This window comes from Phocoena sinus, chromosome 2 (genome assembly GCF_008692025.1).
Source record: "Phocoena sinus isolate mPhoSin1 chromosome 2, mPhoSin1.pri, whole genome shotgun sequence".
NCBI classification, from domain to species: domain Eukaryota; kingdom Metazoa; phylum Chordata; class Mammalia; order Artiodactyla; family Phocoenidae; genus Phocoena; species Phocoena sinus.
Window position 1 is genome coordinate 94,130,159 of NC_045764.1, and position 20,274 is coordinate 94,150,432.

The 20,274-nt window shown below is 41.7% G+C and overlaps 1 protein-coding gene across 6 annotated transcripts in view; it reads left to right on the forward strand.

Moving 5' to 3' along the window:
• Positions 1-750: 750 nt before the first annotated feature.
• The window catches only part of GPR176 (G protein-coupled receptor 176), a 91,619-nt gene continuing 72,095 nt past the window's right edge, over positions 751-20,274 (forward strand). For 3 of the 6 annotated variants that reach the window (XM_032622961.1, XM_032622964.1, XM_032622962.1), the window contains exon 1: positions 751-953. In XM_032622961.1, coding sequence (XP_032478852.1) covers positions 782-953 — 172 coding nt within the window. In that variant the 5' untranslated portion in view covers positions 751-781. Of the gene's footprint in view, positions 954-11,323; positions 11,385-20,274 lie in introns of those variants that run through there. The other 3 variants (XM_032622968.1, XM_032622967.1, XM_032622963.1) reach the window with 3 other exon arrangements.

The following is a 20,274-nucleotide window of genomic DNA, read 5'->3' on the forward strand; positions in this document are numbered from 1 at the left end:
TGGGCCGTGCAGAGGCAAAGGGTCTGCGGAACGAGGTCCCTGCATCCCGCGCCGAGGCAGGAGGTCGGAACCCCCAGCGAGGGGCTGGGCCGGAGAAGCCCTCGCGGGCGTCTTGGGGGACTGTCGGGCGCTGACGGCGAGGCTATTGGGGAGGTTCGGGGCATTCCACCCTGGCCATGGGCGGCGTGGGGACCAGCAGGTCCCTTCGGGGCTCCGAGCATTTGACTTGGGCATTTTCCGGGTTTCCCATCGCCACGTAGCCTCGAAGCCAGCAGGACTGAAAAAAAGGCTGCAGTCCAATGTTCTCTTCCCTCTGAGGAGAGGGGCTGAGCCCGTCCGCCGGAGGGGACTCGAGAGGGCTGCCCCGGAGGTGGCCAGAAGCAGAGGTTGAAGAGGGCGGCGGGAGCGGAGAGCGCCCTCCTTGACCATCAAATGCCTCTCGTGTTTCTCTGTCTGCTGAGTGGGCTTGGACGCGCTGACCACGCGGGAGGAGGGACGGACGACGCTCGGCGGGCTCTGACCGTGCCGCTTTCATGTGGCTGCTGACGGGGACCCCGGAGGGAACGGGCATGGGGCGAAGCCTCGCCCTCTCCGCTCCGCACCTCCCGGGCTCCGGGGCTGGCGATGTGGAGACGTGAGGGGACCCGCGGCTGCTCCGGGTTCTCCAGGTCTCTACCAGGCACCCGCGTGTTCCTCCGCGCCCGAGGCAGGAGAGAGTGGCGCGGAGGTCCGAGGCGGGCGCACGGGCGGGCTAAGACGGAGTTGAAGCTCCAGCCTCGCCATGGGGCATAACGGCAGCTGGATTTCCCGAAACGCCAGCGAGCCGCGCAACGCGTCGGGCGCCGGGGCTGAGGGCGCCAACCGCAGCGCGCTCGGGGAGTTCGGCGAGGCGCAGCTGTACCGTCAGTTCACCACCACCGTGCAGGTCGTCATCTTCATAGGCTCGCTGCTCGGTAAGCCGCCCGCGGGGGCGCCTCCCGGGTGGGTTTCCCCGAGGGTGCAGGCTCGGAGAGCCGGGATCGGGGGTCGCCAGAGCCGCCGTGGGTTTCGGGGTGCGTGGCAAAAGTGCAGATAGTTGAAGGAGGTTTAAGAACGTCAGGGTATCTGAAGGGAAGTTAAGCAGGGAGGGTCGACTCCAGCCCCCAAGGTGGAAGCAGAATTCCGGTAGGGCTTGGTCCCGGCTGGAGGGTGGGTTACCTGGTCCTGGGCCCCAGGCGGCCCTTGCGGAACGCTTAGGGATGGGCATAGGGTTGTGCCTATCACATGCCTTACCTCCCGGGTGCCAGGGCAGAGCTCTGGCCCGACCTCTTGTTTACAAATAGCGAGCAACGAAGTTTCTGTTTTGTTGCTGGTGACTGGTGTGTTTTGCGCTCCATCTATTCCCTGTATATAATTTTTTTTTTTTGCGAGCCTTATTTTGCGCGTTTTTTAAATGGCTGGCTTCTTCGGAACAGCAACCTGCTGGTAAACAAACCTGTGGAGTTAAACTCTGTGTTGCCTTAGATATTTTTAAACCCCTAAACAAAACAAATCCCAATCTACTTCTTTCCCTATTTTTTGTTTATTCTGAAGTACAGCATAAAGACAGGATAAAAAACACAAAATGCCACACACAACAAATTTAGGAATACTTGTTAGGGAAAGAAAATATCAACGAACTGAAATGAGTGGTTAGTAAAAATGTCCACTAGTGTGAGAATTACTTGTACTTCTGGTAGCTACTCTTTATATGATAAATGATACAATGAATATTCATTTTTGTTGAGATTTGTTGAACATGTTGCATATTATTTGTAAATATGTGGCTTCCTTTAAAATATGAATTCTCTGATGTGCCGTTTATAAGGATGTAAAAAGATTGTTCGTAATTATGTGCGATATTATGGCCAAGAGCAGTCCTAAAGTTTCATAGTAGGAATAGATTACTTTTTTGTAGACACCTGTGAATTATCATGGAAACGAAGATACCCGACATCAAAAAGACTATAAAACATCAACTATACTTCAATTTTAAGAAAGAGAAAAAGAAAGAATAACACAATGTAATACAAAAAAGACTATGGAAGAATTGTGTTTAGAATTTTACTTTCGCAGCTTCTCTAATTGTCATCATCCTGTCCCACTCTAGCATAATATTTATCTTCCATTTTTTGTCATCAGGGCATTTTCAGGAGTTGACATCAGTGGGGCTATGTGTAGATTTGTGTGTGTATGTTACAATGTGTTTTTATGAGTGGAATGTAAATGCACATTAACAAAGCGAAAACTTGTGTCCCAGATATCTTCAGTATTCATTTAACAAGCAAACACTGAACACCTACTGGGTACCAGGCACAGTGCACCGTAGATTTTTTTTTTTTTTTTTTTTTTTTTTGCGGTATGTGGGCCTCTCACTGTTGTGGCCTCTCCCGCTGCGGAGCACAGGCTCCGGATGCACGGGCCCAGCCACTCCACGGCATGCGGGATCCTCCCGGACCGGGGCACGAACCCATGTCCCCTGCATCTGCAGGCGGACTCTCAACCACTGTGCCACCAGGGTAGCCCTGCATGGTAGATTTTTGAGAGTTAAATTCTAGTATTGTCACATTGACTTAAAGAATAGGTTATTGGGGAGGCAGTAGAAGTGGCTGCATTTTTATGTCTGCATTTGTTCTGCATATATAGAGAGAGAGAGAGGGAGAGAGAGTTTGGTTGTTTTGTTTTGTTTCTCCCATTGGTAACTTTAACCCTGAAGAACGATGGTGCCAGGAGAAATTTTCTCATAGTTTGACTAAAAATTTGAGTACTATTGAAATAGAACAGCATGTGTATACAGGGCGGAGTAAATAGTGCACATTTAACAAATGTTCTGCTTCCCATGTACTTTCTTTTGTGGTACGCGGGCCTCCTACTGCTGTGGCCTCTCCCGTTGCGGAGCACAGGCTCCAGACGCGCAGGCTCAGCGGCCATGGCTCACGGGCCTAGCTGCTCCGCGGCATGTGGGATCCTCCCAGACTGGGGCATGAACCCGCGTCCCGTGCATCGGCAGGCAGACTCTCAACCACTGCGCCACCAGGGTAGCCCCCCCATGTACTTTCAATTCTGGTAACTTGCATTGGATACAGGAATTCCTAGGTAAATCTGCCCTTAATGCAACTCTTTTTCCACACGGCACTTTAATTGACATGCAAAAACTGCTTCTGTGGATGTCTTCAAAGAGGAGACTGATTTTTGCCCTTGATCTTTGGTTATGCTTGACTTGGCCTAGCCAGGATTCCCCCTTACCCATGACTTAGGCCCTCCTAAGAGACTTCCATTTGCTCCTTTTTATTTTCAGAAAAAGTATAAATATGGTTAAATTTCTAGAAATCAAAAGTCAGAGAACTTGGGCAAGATTGAAAGGCATGTCTGGTTTTCTTAAAAGCTTAACTACGTAACGTTGCACTGTGCACTTGTTTCTGGTATTCTTGATTCATTGTTCTCTGAGGATTTGACCCATACAGACATGTCTATGTCATCAAATCCTGGTAATGCCAGTTGAGGCTCAGAGCTTAAGTTCCAAAGCCATGTTCAGTCAGTTGCAAGGCAAATAAACTTGGGAAGCCTAGTTTCATGAAGCCCAAAAATAGAGAAAAATTATCCCAGAAGAATCTAGAAGGCTGAAAAGTAAATGGAGGATGGAATAGCATCTAGAATAGCATATGACACTGGTTTAATCTACTTGTTTCCTCTGTGCCCAAACATGGACAAATGAGTTTTTTCCCTTTACATAAATTCAAACATACTTCCCATATTCTCTATATAGAATTTTTCATTGGGATTTCCAGAGGCCTACTATTATGTGAAAATAATTTCTTTGTACTGTTGACATCTTACAGCTCTTTTTGAAAAGTGTTTTAGTGCCCTGTATGAGGGAAAATCCCCAACAACTTTTAATAACTATAATATATCCAACCATAGGGGACGTTATTTGCTGTGTTGAAAATGAACTCGAGAATTGATAATGTTCAAATAATGCCTTTTGAAGGTTTGTGTGAGCTAGTGTCTCAGCCTTCTTTATGCAACATCTTGGGATATCTTCAGATATACCATAGGTTTTGAAAGAGAGTCAAATAATTTAGATTGCCCTTTGATAAATACATGGCGCACACCACTTTTAGTAGTGAACAATGTGAAATCAAGGACTCAGAAAGAATTGGAACCATCATTTCCAATAAATGTTTTGCATTTTACTCCTCAGAGTTGATCTTTCTCTTTATTTTTCCCCATTGTCTTTGGATTCACAATCCAAGTGCCTGGAAAGCTGGACCCCTCTCTGGTGCTTTGACTTGAAAAAGGTCAGTGGTTTTGACCTAGTCTGTTACCTCTAAGCTCCTTCTGGACAAATTGCCTGTTATCTGTTGTTATCATCATTGGAGGCATTTAGGAGATTTTTATAAATGCATTTGCTCTTATTTAAAGAAAATCACTGTAGACAACAGCCAAGAAGTATGTCTCCTACCCTGAAATTTGTTTTAAAATAGAGAAATCAGCCTGCCTTCCTCTTGCCAAACCACTGTATGTATGGTCTCTGTGTTTAACCTGTGTCCCCTTTCCTTAGCAATAGTCTGTAGTGAACCTTTGGGAAGTTGATGACCCCAAGTAAAGGTCCAAGTTGTCTGTTGTCTGATTCCTTGAGGTGGTTATTGAAGTAATCATTTCAAAGGAAAGGCGGGGGTGGTGGTTACTTGTTGAATTGATTTCACAGGTGATATGGAGAAACACCATTTTTGCTCATGGTAGTCTATAATATTTCAACTAAGTTATATTGGGCACCAGCAGTGTTCATGGTACTCGTTCGACAGAGAAATATACTTGTGCTTTTGATACTAGTTGAAATTAACCAGGTAACAGCTGGATAATTCTTGGAGTTCCTTAGTTAAATGTTTGATAGAAACAATGTTACTACCAGTTTGTGCTCATAATGCATAATTACTAGGATGTTTTTTATAATTATATAAATAATATGTTAGCCATAATTATAGCCAATAGTAATGTAATGTCAACAGTCTATCTATATATATATATATAAAACAATATATGATAACAAATATATTGGCCATAATTATAGCCAATGATAATGTAACTATCAACAGCCTTATTATACCTGCTTTTTCTGTTTCTGGTGTGCCTAGAAACGTAGTAGACTGCATCAAGAATAAGGTGTCCTGAATTGACCTAAGGAGTTTGAAATGGTGAGATCAATAGTTATCAGCCTGGGTAGATGAACTCCTAATATACTGACTAAAACTGCCTCATGTTGCCATTGATTTCCATATGCTGTATGCATTCTGCCACCCCACTGTTTTGTAATGTAATACGTTAAGCACAGGAAAGCAGTCTGGCCTCCATCTGAATGAAATACTTGTGGTAACCCTTTGCTTCTCCTTTCTAGGCCTTCAATGGACAGCTTCTACTTTCCAATTCTTCTGGAAATTAAATTCTATGAAAACTTAAAAAACTTTATGGAGATTAAAATTCATATATTACACATTTCAGCCAATTATAGTATACAGGTCAATGGTTTTTAATATATTCACAGAATTATGTAACCATCACCACTATGGAATCCCAGGAAATTTTTATCACCCCCTCCAAAGAAATCACATTCGCATTAGTAGTTGCTTCCCACTTTCCCTAAGTACCCTGAGCCCCAGCCAACCACTAATCTACTTTCTGTCTCAGTGGATTTGCCTCTACTGGACATTTCTTATGTATGGAGTCATAAAATCAGTGGTTCTTTGTAATTGGCTTCTTTCACTTAGCATAATGTTTTCAAGGTTCATTCATGTTGTAGCAGATACTTCATTCCTTTTCTGAGGCTGAATAATATTCCATTGTATGGATATACCACCTTTTCTTTATCCATTCACCAATTGATGGACATTTGGGTTGTTTCCACTTTTTGGCTGTTATTAATAATGCTGCTCTGAACATTTGTGTAGTTTTTGTGTGGACACAATATTTTCAGTTCTCTTGGGTATTTAGCAAGAGTGAAACTTCTGGGTCATACAGTAACTCTAAGTTTATCCTTTTTTAGGAACTGCCAGACTGCTTTCCAAAGTGGCTGTGTCATTTTCTATTGCTACCAACACTGTATCAGGGTTCTAATTTCTCCACATCCTCACCAACGTTTGTTATTATTTGTCTTTTTGGTTATAGCCATCTTAGTGGGTGTTAAGTGGTGTCTCATTGTGGTTTTGATTTGCATTTTCCTAGTGACTAATGATGTTGAGCATCTTTTCATGCTCTTATTGGCCATTTGCATATCTTCTTTGGAAAAGTGTTTGTTTAGATCTTTTGCCCATTTTTAACTCGGGTTGTCTTCCTGTCAGTGAGTTGTAAGAGTTCCTTCTACAGCTGACCCTTCAGCAATGCGGGGGATAGGGCCATCGACCTTTGGGCAGTCAGAAATCCAAGTATAACTTTAGTCAGCCCTCTGTATTCATGGTTCCAGCATCCGTAGAATTAACCAACCGTGGATCATGTAGTACTGTAGTACGTATTTAGTGTAAAAAAATCTGCATATAAGTGGGGCCACGTAGTTCACAACTGTGTTGTTCAAGGGTCAACTGTGTATTCTGGGTACTAGACCCTTATTGATACATGATTTGCAAGTATTTTCTCCCATTTTGTGGGTTGTCTTTTCATTTTCTTACTGGTGTCCTTTGAGGCACAAAAGTTTTAAATTCTGATGAAGTCCAATTTATCTAAAATTTTTTGCTGTTGCTTGTGCTTTTGGTTTCATTTCTAAGACACCATTGCCTAATCAAAAGTCATGAATATTTACTCTTACGCTTTCTTCTAAGTGATTTACAGTTTTAACTCTTACATTTAGGTCTTTGGTCCATGTACATTAATTTTTGTACATACTGTGAACTAGGTGTCCCAGCACCATTTGTTGAAAAGACGCTTCTTTTCCCATCAAATTGTCTTGGCACTCTTGTTGATCCTGTGAAAACTTTTGTTACCATTGTCCCACTGAAGGATTTTCGTAAACCTTTGACAAGGAATAAGTAAGAGGAAAATAAATCTTTTCCCCCACTGGCAATTTACTTTATGTGCTTTAAAAACATGATCTAGAGACTTCTCTGGTGGTCCAGTGGTTAAGACTCCGTGCTTCCAATGCAGGGGGCATGGGTGGCCTCCCTGTTCAGGGAACTGAGATCCCACATGCCATGCAGCATGGCCAAAAAAAGAAAAAAAAACCCACCAAAATCTAGAAACAGACTTTCCCAGAGGCAGGGAGATGAATGACCTATCCAGTGTATTAATAGAGACATACTTAAATATAATCAGTTAATTGCTTTTTTCTGATTTCCTGGACTCTTCTACCTAGTCTAGCAATTAGACCCCTTTTCATGTGTGCTAATGTGCCTTGTCCCTGTTAGGGCTCAGTCATTTGTAACTGCTAGGATGTTAGTAAATGATCTGGCTATATCATAACTCTGCTACACTGCTGTCACCTAAAGCAGCTAACTCCAAGAATAATTGCAACAATTTCACCTTTACAAAGGTTTCTACAGCAGTGAGCTCATTGGAGCAGAAAGACTAAAGTTTGGTCCACTGTTTTTTCTTTTATCTGATCCTGTTTTGTTCTGGACCTCAGTCTGTGGTCACGTGCTAAGGAAATACAGAACTCCTTTGTTTAGGATTAGAAATGTAACCCTCTCCAATCAGAGCAGTGTTTATATCATGTTATACTATTCTTTTACAGGTATACCTTGTTTTATTGTGCTTCACTTTATTTTGCTTCAAAGATAATAGAGTTTTTTTAACAAACTGAAGGTTGTGGTAACCCTGTGTTGAGCAAGTCTTTTGGTTCCATTTTTCCAATTGCATTTGTTCACTTTGTGTCTGTGTGTTACATTTTGGTAATTCTTACAATATTTCAAACTTTTTCATTATTATTATAATATTTGTTATGGTGATCAGTGATCTTTGATGTTACTGTTTTAATTGTTTGCGGATGCTACGAACTGTGCCCATGTAAGTCTGCAAACTTAATCCATAATGTTGTGTGTGTCCTGACCAATATACTGCCTGGCCATTCCCGTCTCTCCCCCTCTCCTCCATCTCTCCCCCTCTCCTCCGGCCTCCCTATTCCCTGAGACACAGCAATACTGAAATTAGGCCAGTTAATAATCCTGCATTGGCCTCTAAGTGCTCCAGTGAAAGGAAGAGTTGCATGTGTCTCACTTTAAATCAAAAGCTAGATGATTAAGCTCAGTGAGGAAGGCATGCCGAATGTTGAAATAGGCCAAAAAAAAAAAAAAGGCTCTTGTGCCAAACAGTTAGCCAAGTTGTAAATGCAAAGGAAAAGTTTTTGAAGGAAATTAGAAGTGCTACTCCAGTGAACACACAAATGTTAAGAAAGAGAAGCAGCCTTGTTGCTGATATGGAGAAAGTTTTGTTTGGATAGATGATCTTACCAGCCACAACATTCTCTTAAGCCAAAGCCTAATCCAGAGCAAGACTCTAACTTTATTCAATTCTGTGAAGGCTGAGAGGTAAGGTAGCTGCAAAAGAAAAGTTCGAAGCTAGCAGAGGTTGGTTCATGAGGTTTAAGGAAAGAAGCCATCTCTATAACATAAAAGTGCAAGGCGAAGCAGCAAGTGCTGATGTACAAGCTGCAGTAAGTTATGCAGAAAATCTAGCTAAGATAATGAATGAAAGTGGCTACACTAAACTACAGATTTTCAATGTAGAAAAAAACAGCCTTTGGTTGGAAGAAGATGCCATCTAGGACTTTCACAGCTAGAGAGAAGTCAATGTCTGGCTTCAAGCTTCAAAGAACAGCCTGACTCTCTTGTTAGGGGTTAATACAGCCGATGACTTGAAGTTGAAGCCAATACTCATTTACCATTCTGAAAATCCTAGAGCCCTTAGGAATTATGCCAAATCTATTCTACCTGTGCTCTGTAAATGGAACAACAAATCCTGAATGACAGCACATCTATTTACAACATGGTTTACTGAATATTTTTTTTTGGGGGGGGGAGCTATCTTTTTATTTTATTTTTAAAATTTTTATTGGAGTATAATTGCTTTACAATGTTGTGTTAGTTTCTGCTGTACAATAAAGTGAAGCAGCTATAATTTACTGAATAGTTTAAGCCCACTGTTGAGATCTACTGCTCAGAAGAAAAGATTCCTTTTAAAATATTACTGCTCATTGACAGTGAGCTCTTGGGCACCTAGTCGCCCAAGAGCTCTGTTGGAGATGTACAATGAGATTCATGTCATTTTCATGCCTGCAAACACAACATCCATTCTGCAGCCCATGGATCAAGAAGTACCTTAGACTTTCAAGTCTTATTCCTTAAGAAATACATTTTGTAGTGTTACAGCTGCCATGGATTGTGATTCCTCTGATGGCTCTGGGCAAAGTAAATTGAAACCTCCTGGAAAGGATTCACCATTCTAGATGCCATTAAGAACATTTGTGATTAATGAGAAGTCAAAATAACAACAATTAACAGAAGTTTAGAAGGAGCTGATTCCAAGCCTCATGGATGGCTTTGAGGGGTTCAAGACTTCAGTGGAGGAAGTGATCGCATTTGTGGTGGAAATAGCAAGAGAACTAGAATTAGAAGTGGAGCCTGAAGATGTGATTGAATTGCTGCAATCTCATGATAAAACTTTAATGAATGAAGAGTTGCTTCTTATGTATGAGCAAAGGAAGTGGTTACCTGAGATGGAAGTTACTCCTGGTGAAGATTCTAGGAAGACTTTTGAAATGACAACAAAGGATTTAGAATATCACACAAATTTAGTTGATAAAGCAGTGGCAGGGTTTGAGAGGATTGATTCCAGTTTTGAAAGAAGTTCTGTGGGTAAAATCCTATCAAACGGTATTATTACATGCTACAGAGAACTCATTCATGAAAGGAAGAGTCAATCGATGTGGCCAACTTCACTGTTGTCTTGTTTTAAGAAACTGCTGCAGCCCCCCAGCCTTCAGCAACCACCACCCTGATCAGTCAGCAGCCATCGACGTGGAGGCAAGACCCTCACCAGCAAAAACATTATGGCTTGCTGAAGGCTCAGGTGATGGTTAGAATTTTTTAGCAATAAAGTATTTTTTTAATATATCTGAACACCTATTAAATAGATTTTCTCTTTTAGACACTCTATTTTACAAACACCATTAGGTATAATTAGTAAAGTATTATGAACAATAAAGTTTGTAGATATTTTTAAAAAGAGTTTGGAATAAAATGTACTCATTGAAAAATTTTGAAATATGGCAATAAAGTATTTTTTAAATTAAGGTATGTACATTGTTTTTCTAGACATGCTATTGCACACTTCATAGTCTACAGTATAGTATAAACATAACTTTTATATGTACTGGGAAACCAAATAATCCATGTGACTCGCTTTACTGCAGTATTCCCTTGATTGCATTGGCCCAGAACTGAACCCACAGTATCTCTGGGGTATGTCTGCATATGTTGACAGTTAAGGTATAGTAGAACATTTTTGATGCTGGTAGACAAAGCAACTAATTTATTGTTTGGAATTTTCATCTTTAATTAAATTTTTTTTTTTTTTTTTGGTCCTAAAGTCTCAACTCCAAATATTCACGGTTCTACAAGAAATATCCTTTTTATTGGGTGGAATTTTTTAGGAAGGGAGGAAATTTGTCTCAAAATGGGAACAAACAGATGTGGCTTTGTTTTGCTCTGGGGTGTCCAAGTCTCTGAAATTATCTCTTCTGCAGAGTTTGCCAAAGAGTTTCTCTACATGTCATTTTTCTGAACACGCCATTTAGATTGGTTGTGACTGGAAGCTATTGTGAAAACCATTTTATTGTCAAGGAACTTCCAGATTGGCTGGGTGGAAAGTCTTTATCAGTCATAAAGTGTAAAAACTTAGAGGAATTTTTGGCTAGGCTGAAAGGCATGAGTGACTCTAGGTGAAATTTAGAAGTAAGGATTTACCCTAGGCAAAACTAAAAAGTAAGAAAACTATCTTCGGAGAATCAACACCCATTTTCAGAGTTTTTATGTTCTCGTATTCACTCCATCTCTTTTCAGATACCTCTTGGTTTCTTCTTGTCCTTGTGGGTGCCCAGTGACCTTGTCCTGAATTACTTACGTGTCCTCTCTCTTCCAAACTTAACAGAAATTGAATTCCATTCCCTCATGGTGGCATGCTAAATAAATAAACCACTTTTGATGTACATGTTAACAGATGTTATTGCATTAATATATTGACCATTAAGGGTACTTTAAAAAAAAGAAGTTTACTATCTTAAGCAAAAAGGGTGACTAAGTTGAGCATTTCATATATTTGACAGGTGTTGAGGAGGAATGGGTGGAGTGGATCTTTTTGGAGCCCCTAGTGACATCATCATATAGGTAAGCCTGTTGTTGCATGTAGCGCATTTAGAAAAGTTGAGGGTATAAGCATACACCTGGCATGTAAAGGAGCAGGAGGGTATCAGCTGATACTAGTGTCTTATTCTTTTTTTTTATAGTTTTAATTCCCTCTTTTATAATTTCAAATGTATTATTTCAGATTGTTATCTTGGGATGCTTATTGTGTCTGCTGATTCTCTCTTATGGTGGATCATTTCCTTGAATGTTTGTAAGTTTTTGATTGTGAGTCCATCTCCTTTTTCTGAAAGGGACTGTGAGGTCTTGGCTGCAGAATTGGCCTCCAGAACAGTCTCACGTTTGCTCCTGCCAGGTGTTATAGGGTTGTCACTAGCCCAAGATCTCAACCACAGGAACAGGCACATTTCCTTGCCATCTCTCTGAGGTAGAGGATACAGTTTTCACTCTCTCTTTCACTGAGGTGGCCACTCTTTGAGGATTCTGGATTTATGCAGGGCTTTCCATTCCAGCTACCTGCTTCAGGGGGGTCCAGGCTCATTCAGTCTGTGTGTGGGTGTTGAAACCCAAAGTTAGCTGTGAGGTCCTAGTTCCTGGTCTGAAAATCACCCCTCAGTGCAAGCTCTTGGGTCTCTCTTTTAGGCAACTGGGGATTTCCTTTTATTTCTTATAAACTCAGCTATGAATTTAAAGATGTCTTTTGTTTTATCCAGCACTTCTAGTTGTTTGTAGCAGTGTTCTAAGTTCTGCCATGTTGCCAGAATCAGAAGTTGGCGAATAAGCAAAGCATATTAAAACAGAAGGTGGGATGATTGCTAGATTTGATTCTAGGAGATATGCCCCCATCAAATGGGGTGGTGGCATCAGGTCAGAATAAGAATACCTTGAAAGATTAAGGAAAATAAGTTAGAAAGTGGATAAGGGCAGAGCTCAAGTAAGTTTAGGAATCTAGGCTAAAGAACATTAAGAGTGTGTCAGCCATAAAAAGGAACGAAATTGGGTCATTTGTAGAGATGTGGATGGATCTAGAGACTGTCATACAGAGTGAAGTAAGTCAGAAAGAGAAAAACAAATATCGTATATTAACGCATATATGTGGAACCTAGAAAAATGGTACAGATGAACCAGTTTGCAGGGCAGAAATAGAGACACAGATGTAGAGAACAAACGTATGGCTACCAAGGGGGAAAAGTGGCAGGGGGAGGATAGTGGGATGAATTGGGAGATTGGGATTGACATATATACACTAATATGTATAAAATAGATAATGAGAACTTGCTGTATAAAAAAATAAATAAAATTCAAAAATTCAAAAAAATGCAAGTAAGATAGACTAGAGAAAAATATAACAAAATATTAATAATGTGGATGGGCTTTATGGGTAAATGAACATGTACTATATTCATATTCATAATAAAACATAAAATGAGATAATGTATGTAAAAAATAAGAACATTAAGAATATGTATATTTGTTTATATATTGCTGATATTTGACCATTTCAAACATTTGACCTTTTTTTTTTTTTACTACAACTTCATATGGTTCAAACTGAGGTTTTTTTTTTTAAACAAACATTTGGGTCAACATAAATTAGGGTTAATAGCATATTTTTAAAAATTTATTTATGGAAGAGCTACCTGATTACAAAATATTAGAATAGAATACTTATACAAATTCAAGTTGGATATGAATAATGGAATCCCTGTTTTGTGGGCAGGGGGTTACCTGGGGAGTGTAAAGCAGTCTAAAGTTAAGTGGGAGTTTTTGAAAGAAGAGTGTTGAAACCCATGTATATTAAAATACCTGTTTCCGATAAACAGTGTGGGACTTCCGTAAATTTTTATTGAATGGATGAGTGAGTAAAATTTGTGTTTTTCTTACTTTACACTCATAAACCATTAAAATTGTTTCTCTTTCCTTGTAATCCCATAGTTCCTGGGTGTCTGAGAATGTAGCTCCTAGGTCAAATGCAGAACCCACAACTTTGAGGGTTAATAGGATAGAGGTTGGGGGCACACTTGGGATTTTTAACCAAAATAGTCTTAAACCTAGTTTTAACCATTATACTTGAACTAGTGCTGTACCTGTTGTGTAACTGACTATCTCCTCGATGACTCCTTTTCCTAGACTTAGGTCAATTAGTAATTGCAGGACTTACTTAATTATGCAGGGGTTTTTTTTGTTTTGTTTTTGCGGTACGCCGGCCTCTCACTGTTGTGGTCTCTCCCATTGTGGAGCACAGGCTCCAGACGCGCAGGCTCAGCGGCCATGGCTCACGGCCCCGGCTGCTCCGTGGCATGTGGCATTTTCCCGGACCGGGGCACGAACCCGTGTACCCTGCATCGGCAGGTGGACTCTCAACCACTGCGCCACCAGGGAAGCCCAATTATGCAGTTTTGATTTGTGTTAGTTTAATTCTACTAAATTTCTACCACGAGGCTAAGGCATTATAAAGGATTACTGACAAAGGGAAAATAAGCAAAATAAAGCTTCCTTTAACACACTGTAAGGCATGGACAAGACTGAATAAGCCAAGGGTGTAGCCCTGAACCCTCTTAATTAACATCCCCCTCCCTCCAATACGTACACACACACACACACACACACACACACACACACACGCGCGATTTCTTTCAGGAGACCTCTAGAACCAAAAACTCTTGAATGTTCCTGCTCAGGAATTTTGTTTTCTTTTGCTTTTGCATTTACAAGCAATTTCCAGGAAAATGCCTTCAAATGGACTCAAGCAATATTTTCATTGGTGGCCACACTTGATTCTGAGGAATCTTGGGAAGCTTCTTTGGGCCTGTGTTGAAAACTTGCTTCACCAAATCTGAGACACCTGAAAAACTTTCAGGTTAATTTGAACCACTAACGTCTAGGCACCTTAGCACTTAAAATAAACTTCTAGTAATGGTTTAACATCAGTTTTAGAACTCATTTTTTTAAAAAAAATTATTATTTCTGATGAAAGGTTTCTCCTGAGGGGAAAGATTATAGAGGTAGAGGCAAAGCATGAAACCTATAAGGTTTCTCTTTTGGGCTTCTCTTTCTCCTTTTTTTTTTTTTTTTTTTGAGAGGTTTTAAAAATGCAGAAAAAATATTAACAAATTACAAGCCCACCTTCAGAAATAACAAATGGCAACATTTTGTCATATTTGTTTCCTATATTTTTTATTTTATAAAAATAAAATGTTAAAAAATAAATAAAATGTTATAGGTACATTTGAATCTCCCCTCGTGCGTCTCCCTAGTCCAGTTGCCTCCTTCTCTTCCAGCGCTGATGGCTACACTGAATTGGGTATCCAGTGTAAACTTCCTCCCTGTCTGTGTCCTGGTGGTGCTGCCTGATGCTGGCCTGCAATCAGGTTTTTGCCAGTTGATGCTTAGTCAGCACCTGTGGCAGGGATAGATGACTCCATGTGCATTGTTGATTTCCAAGAAATGGTCACCTTATCTAGGAAGACAATATATGTGGGCAGTTTAGGACCTTCATAGAGGGTCTTTAATAGGGAAAGACAAGGAGAGTGTTGCTAATGGGAGATGGATGCTTCCTGTGCAGTGCAGTACCCTTGACTCACCTGCCAAATGGTAACTACCAATCAGAATACTGCTTTAGCCTTACCTTTACACTGAGTTTTGTAGTTTATAACAATACCACATTATTCCAGTCCATCATAATATGAATTATGAAATAATGTAGATACAATTTTCTTTTTTGCGTTTTTATTTTCTTAGCGCATCCTTTCCCTCTAACAGCACTGCCCTCCCTCAACAACTCATGTTCGTACACTGGGGAGCCTCCCTTCCAGTATTTATCAGGGCTCTTAATTGCAAACAACAGAGCCTATTGTCAAAAGAAGACAGAGCTATAAAAGCATTCAGGAAAGGAAAACATTTCATTTACAAAGACGGATTGCAAGGGAGTCAGGTTTTTGAAGGACTGGCTTGACAAATGAAATATACAACAAACAGTTATTTTAAAAGAAAGCTACCACAAGATTACCACATTTACAGTTCCTATGTTCAGTGTGGGGGAAAAAAGCAGTTATCTCACGTGAGTGTTGTAACCTCAAAGATTGTGTCATGTCTTTGGATGGCAGCACTGTAAAAGTCAAAGCTGCAAAACAATAAAGTTGTTTTTATCAGGAGTCAGTCAGTTACAGGAAAGGTTCACTATTTCAGTTATTTTGGGGACCAGAGCTAGATAGTGTGATCCTGTGTCTTTTTACTGTTTTTATTTTGGGGGAGGGGTGGGGCTCAGGGAGCAGGTGTATGTTTGTTTTCTCCTGACCAGGGAACATAAAGTGCACATTTTTGCATAATGTAGCAGGGCAAGGTGCTTTACTTCTACACCAAACTAGCCAGTTGATGAAGAAAGAAATTTCTTTCAGGGTATTAGGTTGCTTACAGAATTTATGGGATTCAGGGAACCAAGCCTGGATGCTACAGAGCTAGGGGCACAGTTAGGAAATACGCACAGCCATACCACTAGTTCTAGCAGAAATGAAGCTGTTGTCATGTACCACCAGTGATGTAGGGATTAGACTCTAGAACCCTACGACATAGCTGGCTCCGAAGAACAAAAGGTATCTGTAATCCTTCTGTACTTACGAGAAAACTTGATGACTGCACCAGCCACCACCTCACATTAATCATGTCTGCTTTTCTTGGGAACATGTGCTGGGCAGAACTTGGATATAAGCCTGCACTCTAACTGCAAGACAGTCTGCGAAGTAGTAATTTTAGCTTTCTAGCCTTTGTAGCAGAGGGTAGCAGATGGTTGGAAGATTATGGAATGAATATTTAGTGAACCAAACTGTAGTATTTACTGCTTTCTACTTTCTGTGGTTCCTTATATGACTGCCCCTCACAATACTCTGCTTAGCCCCACACCTACCCTGGGAGGTAGTGGTGGGCACATGACCCAGGCCTTGCTGGTCCCAGGATCCTATTTACCTGTTTTCAGTGATTAGTCCAGGAATGGGTCGTGGGAATCTAAGCTTGGTCAAAGCCCTTGATATAGAGATGCTGGTAGAGAAGCCCTCTTTTTCAAAGGGGCTGCTAAGCAGGGATAAAGGAAGCCCAGAACCATCTGGTCAGTAGAGAATGAGGGCAGAGGTGAGGTGAGAGGAGGGTGAAGGGTGGAGGGAGACAGAGAAAGTATTCTGATGATACTGTGTGAGTCCCTCGAGGTCCTGAGCCTGCGTTCTCCAATTACATGAAGCAAAAAAAACCCAACATCTCCCTTTTTGCTTAAACTTGCGTGAGTTGGCTTCCTGTCATGCACAGCAGAAATATCCTGACTGATTTCTATAGTATTGTTGTCACCATATCCTGCATTTGTGTAAACAAGTTCAGAGGGGTAGTGACTTGCTCGTGAGCACACTCCCACAGCCAGGCAGGGCCTGATGCCATGAATGTCTGATGCCCAGGAAAGAAGAGCGGCCGAAACCCAGAGCCCTGAGTTGATCAGGAACCAGAGATGGGCTGACAGCTGGAGAGATGCTCATGGACACTGAGGGTGACTATAAGTCTGGCAGTGCAAGAGGTCAGGAGTGGAAAGTCGTCCAGGAACGTAGAGGAGGCTGGAAGCTGCATGTGCACGTGCAGGGGCAGAAGCCCAGAGGAGACTCTACTGGACCAGGAAATCAGTGACATTGGTCCTGAATCAGCACAGAGCTTCTGATGCTTCTTTTCTCTCACTTAAACATTGTTTAAAAAAAATGAAGTTACTTACACATAAATAGTTATTAACAGTTAATTAATATAAAAATTTAGGGACCAGAAAAAAAAAATCGAGCTGTGTTAGAAAAGGGAAAAACTGCCGTTGTTAGATGCAGCGTCCCAGGAGATGATGAGCTCACCAGGCTGTGGGTCATAAGCTGGCTTCTGTTTCCAGAGTGTTTATAGAGCTTCTGGGGAGGTCAGCAGGCAAGGCTGTGGCTGAGTCCTGGGAAACACAACACTTATCACAGTCAGTTGTGGGGTGTGGATGACATCCACAGACGCCTGGCAGGTATATGGTTGGGGAAATGAGCTGCTCCCCGTTTTCTGCTTTGAATTTCACCATGGCCAGTGTCCAGCTCTCAGGATGGTTGAAGCAGATCACTTCTGTGAGGGGTGAGATGCATATCCTCAGTTGATCCAAGCCCAGGGCATGGGTGGGACAGCAGGAGATTTGTCAGCACAAAGTCCAGGCATTCAAGTGCAGGGAAGAGCCTGGGCCAGACTCATGTGGGCATTGTCAAGTTAAACAAACAATTCATAAGTTCGTTCTCGAAGTCTGTGAGTCTGTTTATGTTTTGTAAATAAGCTCATTAGTATCATTTTTTTAGACTCTGTATGTAAGCTATATCATATGATTTTTGTCTTTGTCTGCCTTACTTCACTTTGTATGATAATCTCCAGGTCCATCCATGTCATTGCAAATGGCATTATTTCATTCTTTTTTTAAAAATAAATAAATAAATAATTTATTTATTTATGGCTGTGTTGGGTCTTTGTTGCTGCACATGGGCTTTCTCTAGTTGTGGCGAGTGGGGGCTACTCTTCGTTGTGGAGCGCAGGCCTCTCACTGCAGCGACCTGTCCCGCCGCGGAGCACGGGCTCCAGGCATGTGGGCCCCAGCAGCTGTGGCTCCTGGGATCCAGAGCGCAGTCTCAGCAGCTGCGGCACATGGGCTCAGCTGCTCTGAAGCATGTAGGACCCTCCTGGACCAGGGCTCGAACCCGTGTACCCTGCATTGGCAGGCAGATTCTCAACCACTGCACCACCAGGGAAGCCCTATTTCATTCTTTTTAATGGCTGAGTAATATTCCATTGTATGTATGTACCACATCTTCTTTATCCATTCATCTGTTGATGGACATTTAGGTTGCTTCCATGTCTTGGCTATTGTAAACAGCGCTGCAGTGAACATTGGGGTGCATGTATCCTTTCAAATCATATTTTTTCCCCAGAAATATGCCCAGGAGTGGGATTGCTGGTTCATATGGTAGCTCTATTTTTAGTTTTTAAAGGAACCTCCATACTGTTCTCCATAGTGGCTGTACAAATTTATATTCCCACCGACAGTGTAGGAAGGTTTCCTTTTCTCTACACCCTCTCCAGCATTTATTGTTTGTAGATATTTTGACAGGTGTGAGGTGATATCTCATTGTAGTTTTGATTTTCATTTATCTAATAATTAGCAATGTTGAGCATCTTTTCATGGTTACAGGGTTGGGGGGAGGGATAGACTGGGAGTTTGGGATTGACATATAAACACTACTATATTTTAAATAGATAACCAACAAGGATCTACTGTATACTACAGGGAACTCTGCTCAATATTCTGTAATAACCTAAGTGGGAAAAGAATTTGAAAAAGAATAGGTACATGTATATGTATAACTGAATCACTTTGCTGTACGCCTGAAACTAACACAACATTGTTAATCAACTATGATCCAATATAAAATAAAAATTAAAAAAAAGACAATACAAAGGCAGAAGGCACACAGAAAGTGGCAGAAGGTGGAAAGAAGCAAAGCAGAGAGGTCCCACATAGTTTCTGGATCACCTTTCAGTTGAACATGCCAAGTTCAATACTTGTAAAGGCCATTGTCCTTGCTGTTCTCTCTGCCCTGGAATGTTCTTCCGTAGACACATCCTGTGGCTGGCTTGTGTTCATCCTTTAAATTGCAGCTCAGATGTCCCCTCTTCACTTCTATCACATCATCCTGTTTATTTCCTTTACAGCAGTTACAACCCTAGAGATTGTCTTGTTTGTTCAGTGTTCTGTCTCTCTCCATTAGAATGCAGAGCCATGAGGATACAGAATTTGTTTAATGCACTGCTATGTCTCCAGCATCAAGAAGAGTGCCTGGCATATAGTTGGTGCTCAGTAAGTGTTTATTGAATGAGATGCTTGGGGACAATTAAACAGAACAATTAATTAAATAGCTACTATCTTGATTTACATGCCTAGGAGCTTTCTGACCTTGAATTTTGCCCGCAGCCAGGACTCAGATACACACAGTCATATCCAGTGGCTGGGAGCGGTGCTCATAAAAGCCAGGTATCTGGAGGGACAGCAGGTCTCTTGATAGGAAATCCACAAGGACATACGTTATAGCCTGATTTAATTCAGAGCGAGCCTGTGAAATAAGACAGGCAGCCTTTTGAACCTGGCAGCATAATGTGTATGAGGATGTCACGATAGCTTTCAGAGGCTTTTGGATCCTAGACAAAGAGTGGTTGCTGAAGCAGCCTGGGGCCATGATGCTCCCTGTGGGAGAGTGGCTGAGAGGCAGTGTTGCCATCAGGGAGCTACAGGTGGCATTTGGCTGCCTCTGCTAAACAGGTGGCTCCTAGGTGTGTGAGATCAGAGTGGTGCGCTGGAGTTTCTATCAACTGTTAGGGAACTACCGTCCATCCTTCCACCTGTCCATCTGGGAAGCTCCGTGGTGGGAATGGGGATGTGAATAAGGTCTGAAAACAACAAACAGAATATTTTGATTCTAGCCAAGTGTTATGGGTTGTGCACCCCTATCCCCCCAAAAAGATATGTAGGAGTCCTGACCCACAGTACCTCAGGGTGTGACATGTGGCAGTAGGGTCATTGCAGATGTAAGCACTTTCAATGGGGTCATACTGGAGTAGGGTGGGCCTTTAATCCAACATGACTGGTGTCCTTAAAAGAAGGCAAAGTGAAGACAGACACATGGGGGAACAGAGAAAGAGGTGAAGGCAGAGATTGAGTTATGCATCTGTAAGCCAGGGAACACCAAAGGTTGCTGGCAAGCCATCGGAAGCTAGGAAGAAGCGAGGAAGGATTCCCCTACCGGTTTCAGAGGGAGCATGGCCCAGCTAACACCTTGATTTCAGAGTTCTAGCTTCCATAACTGTGAGACAGTAAATTTCTGTT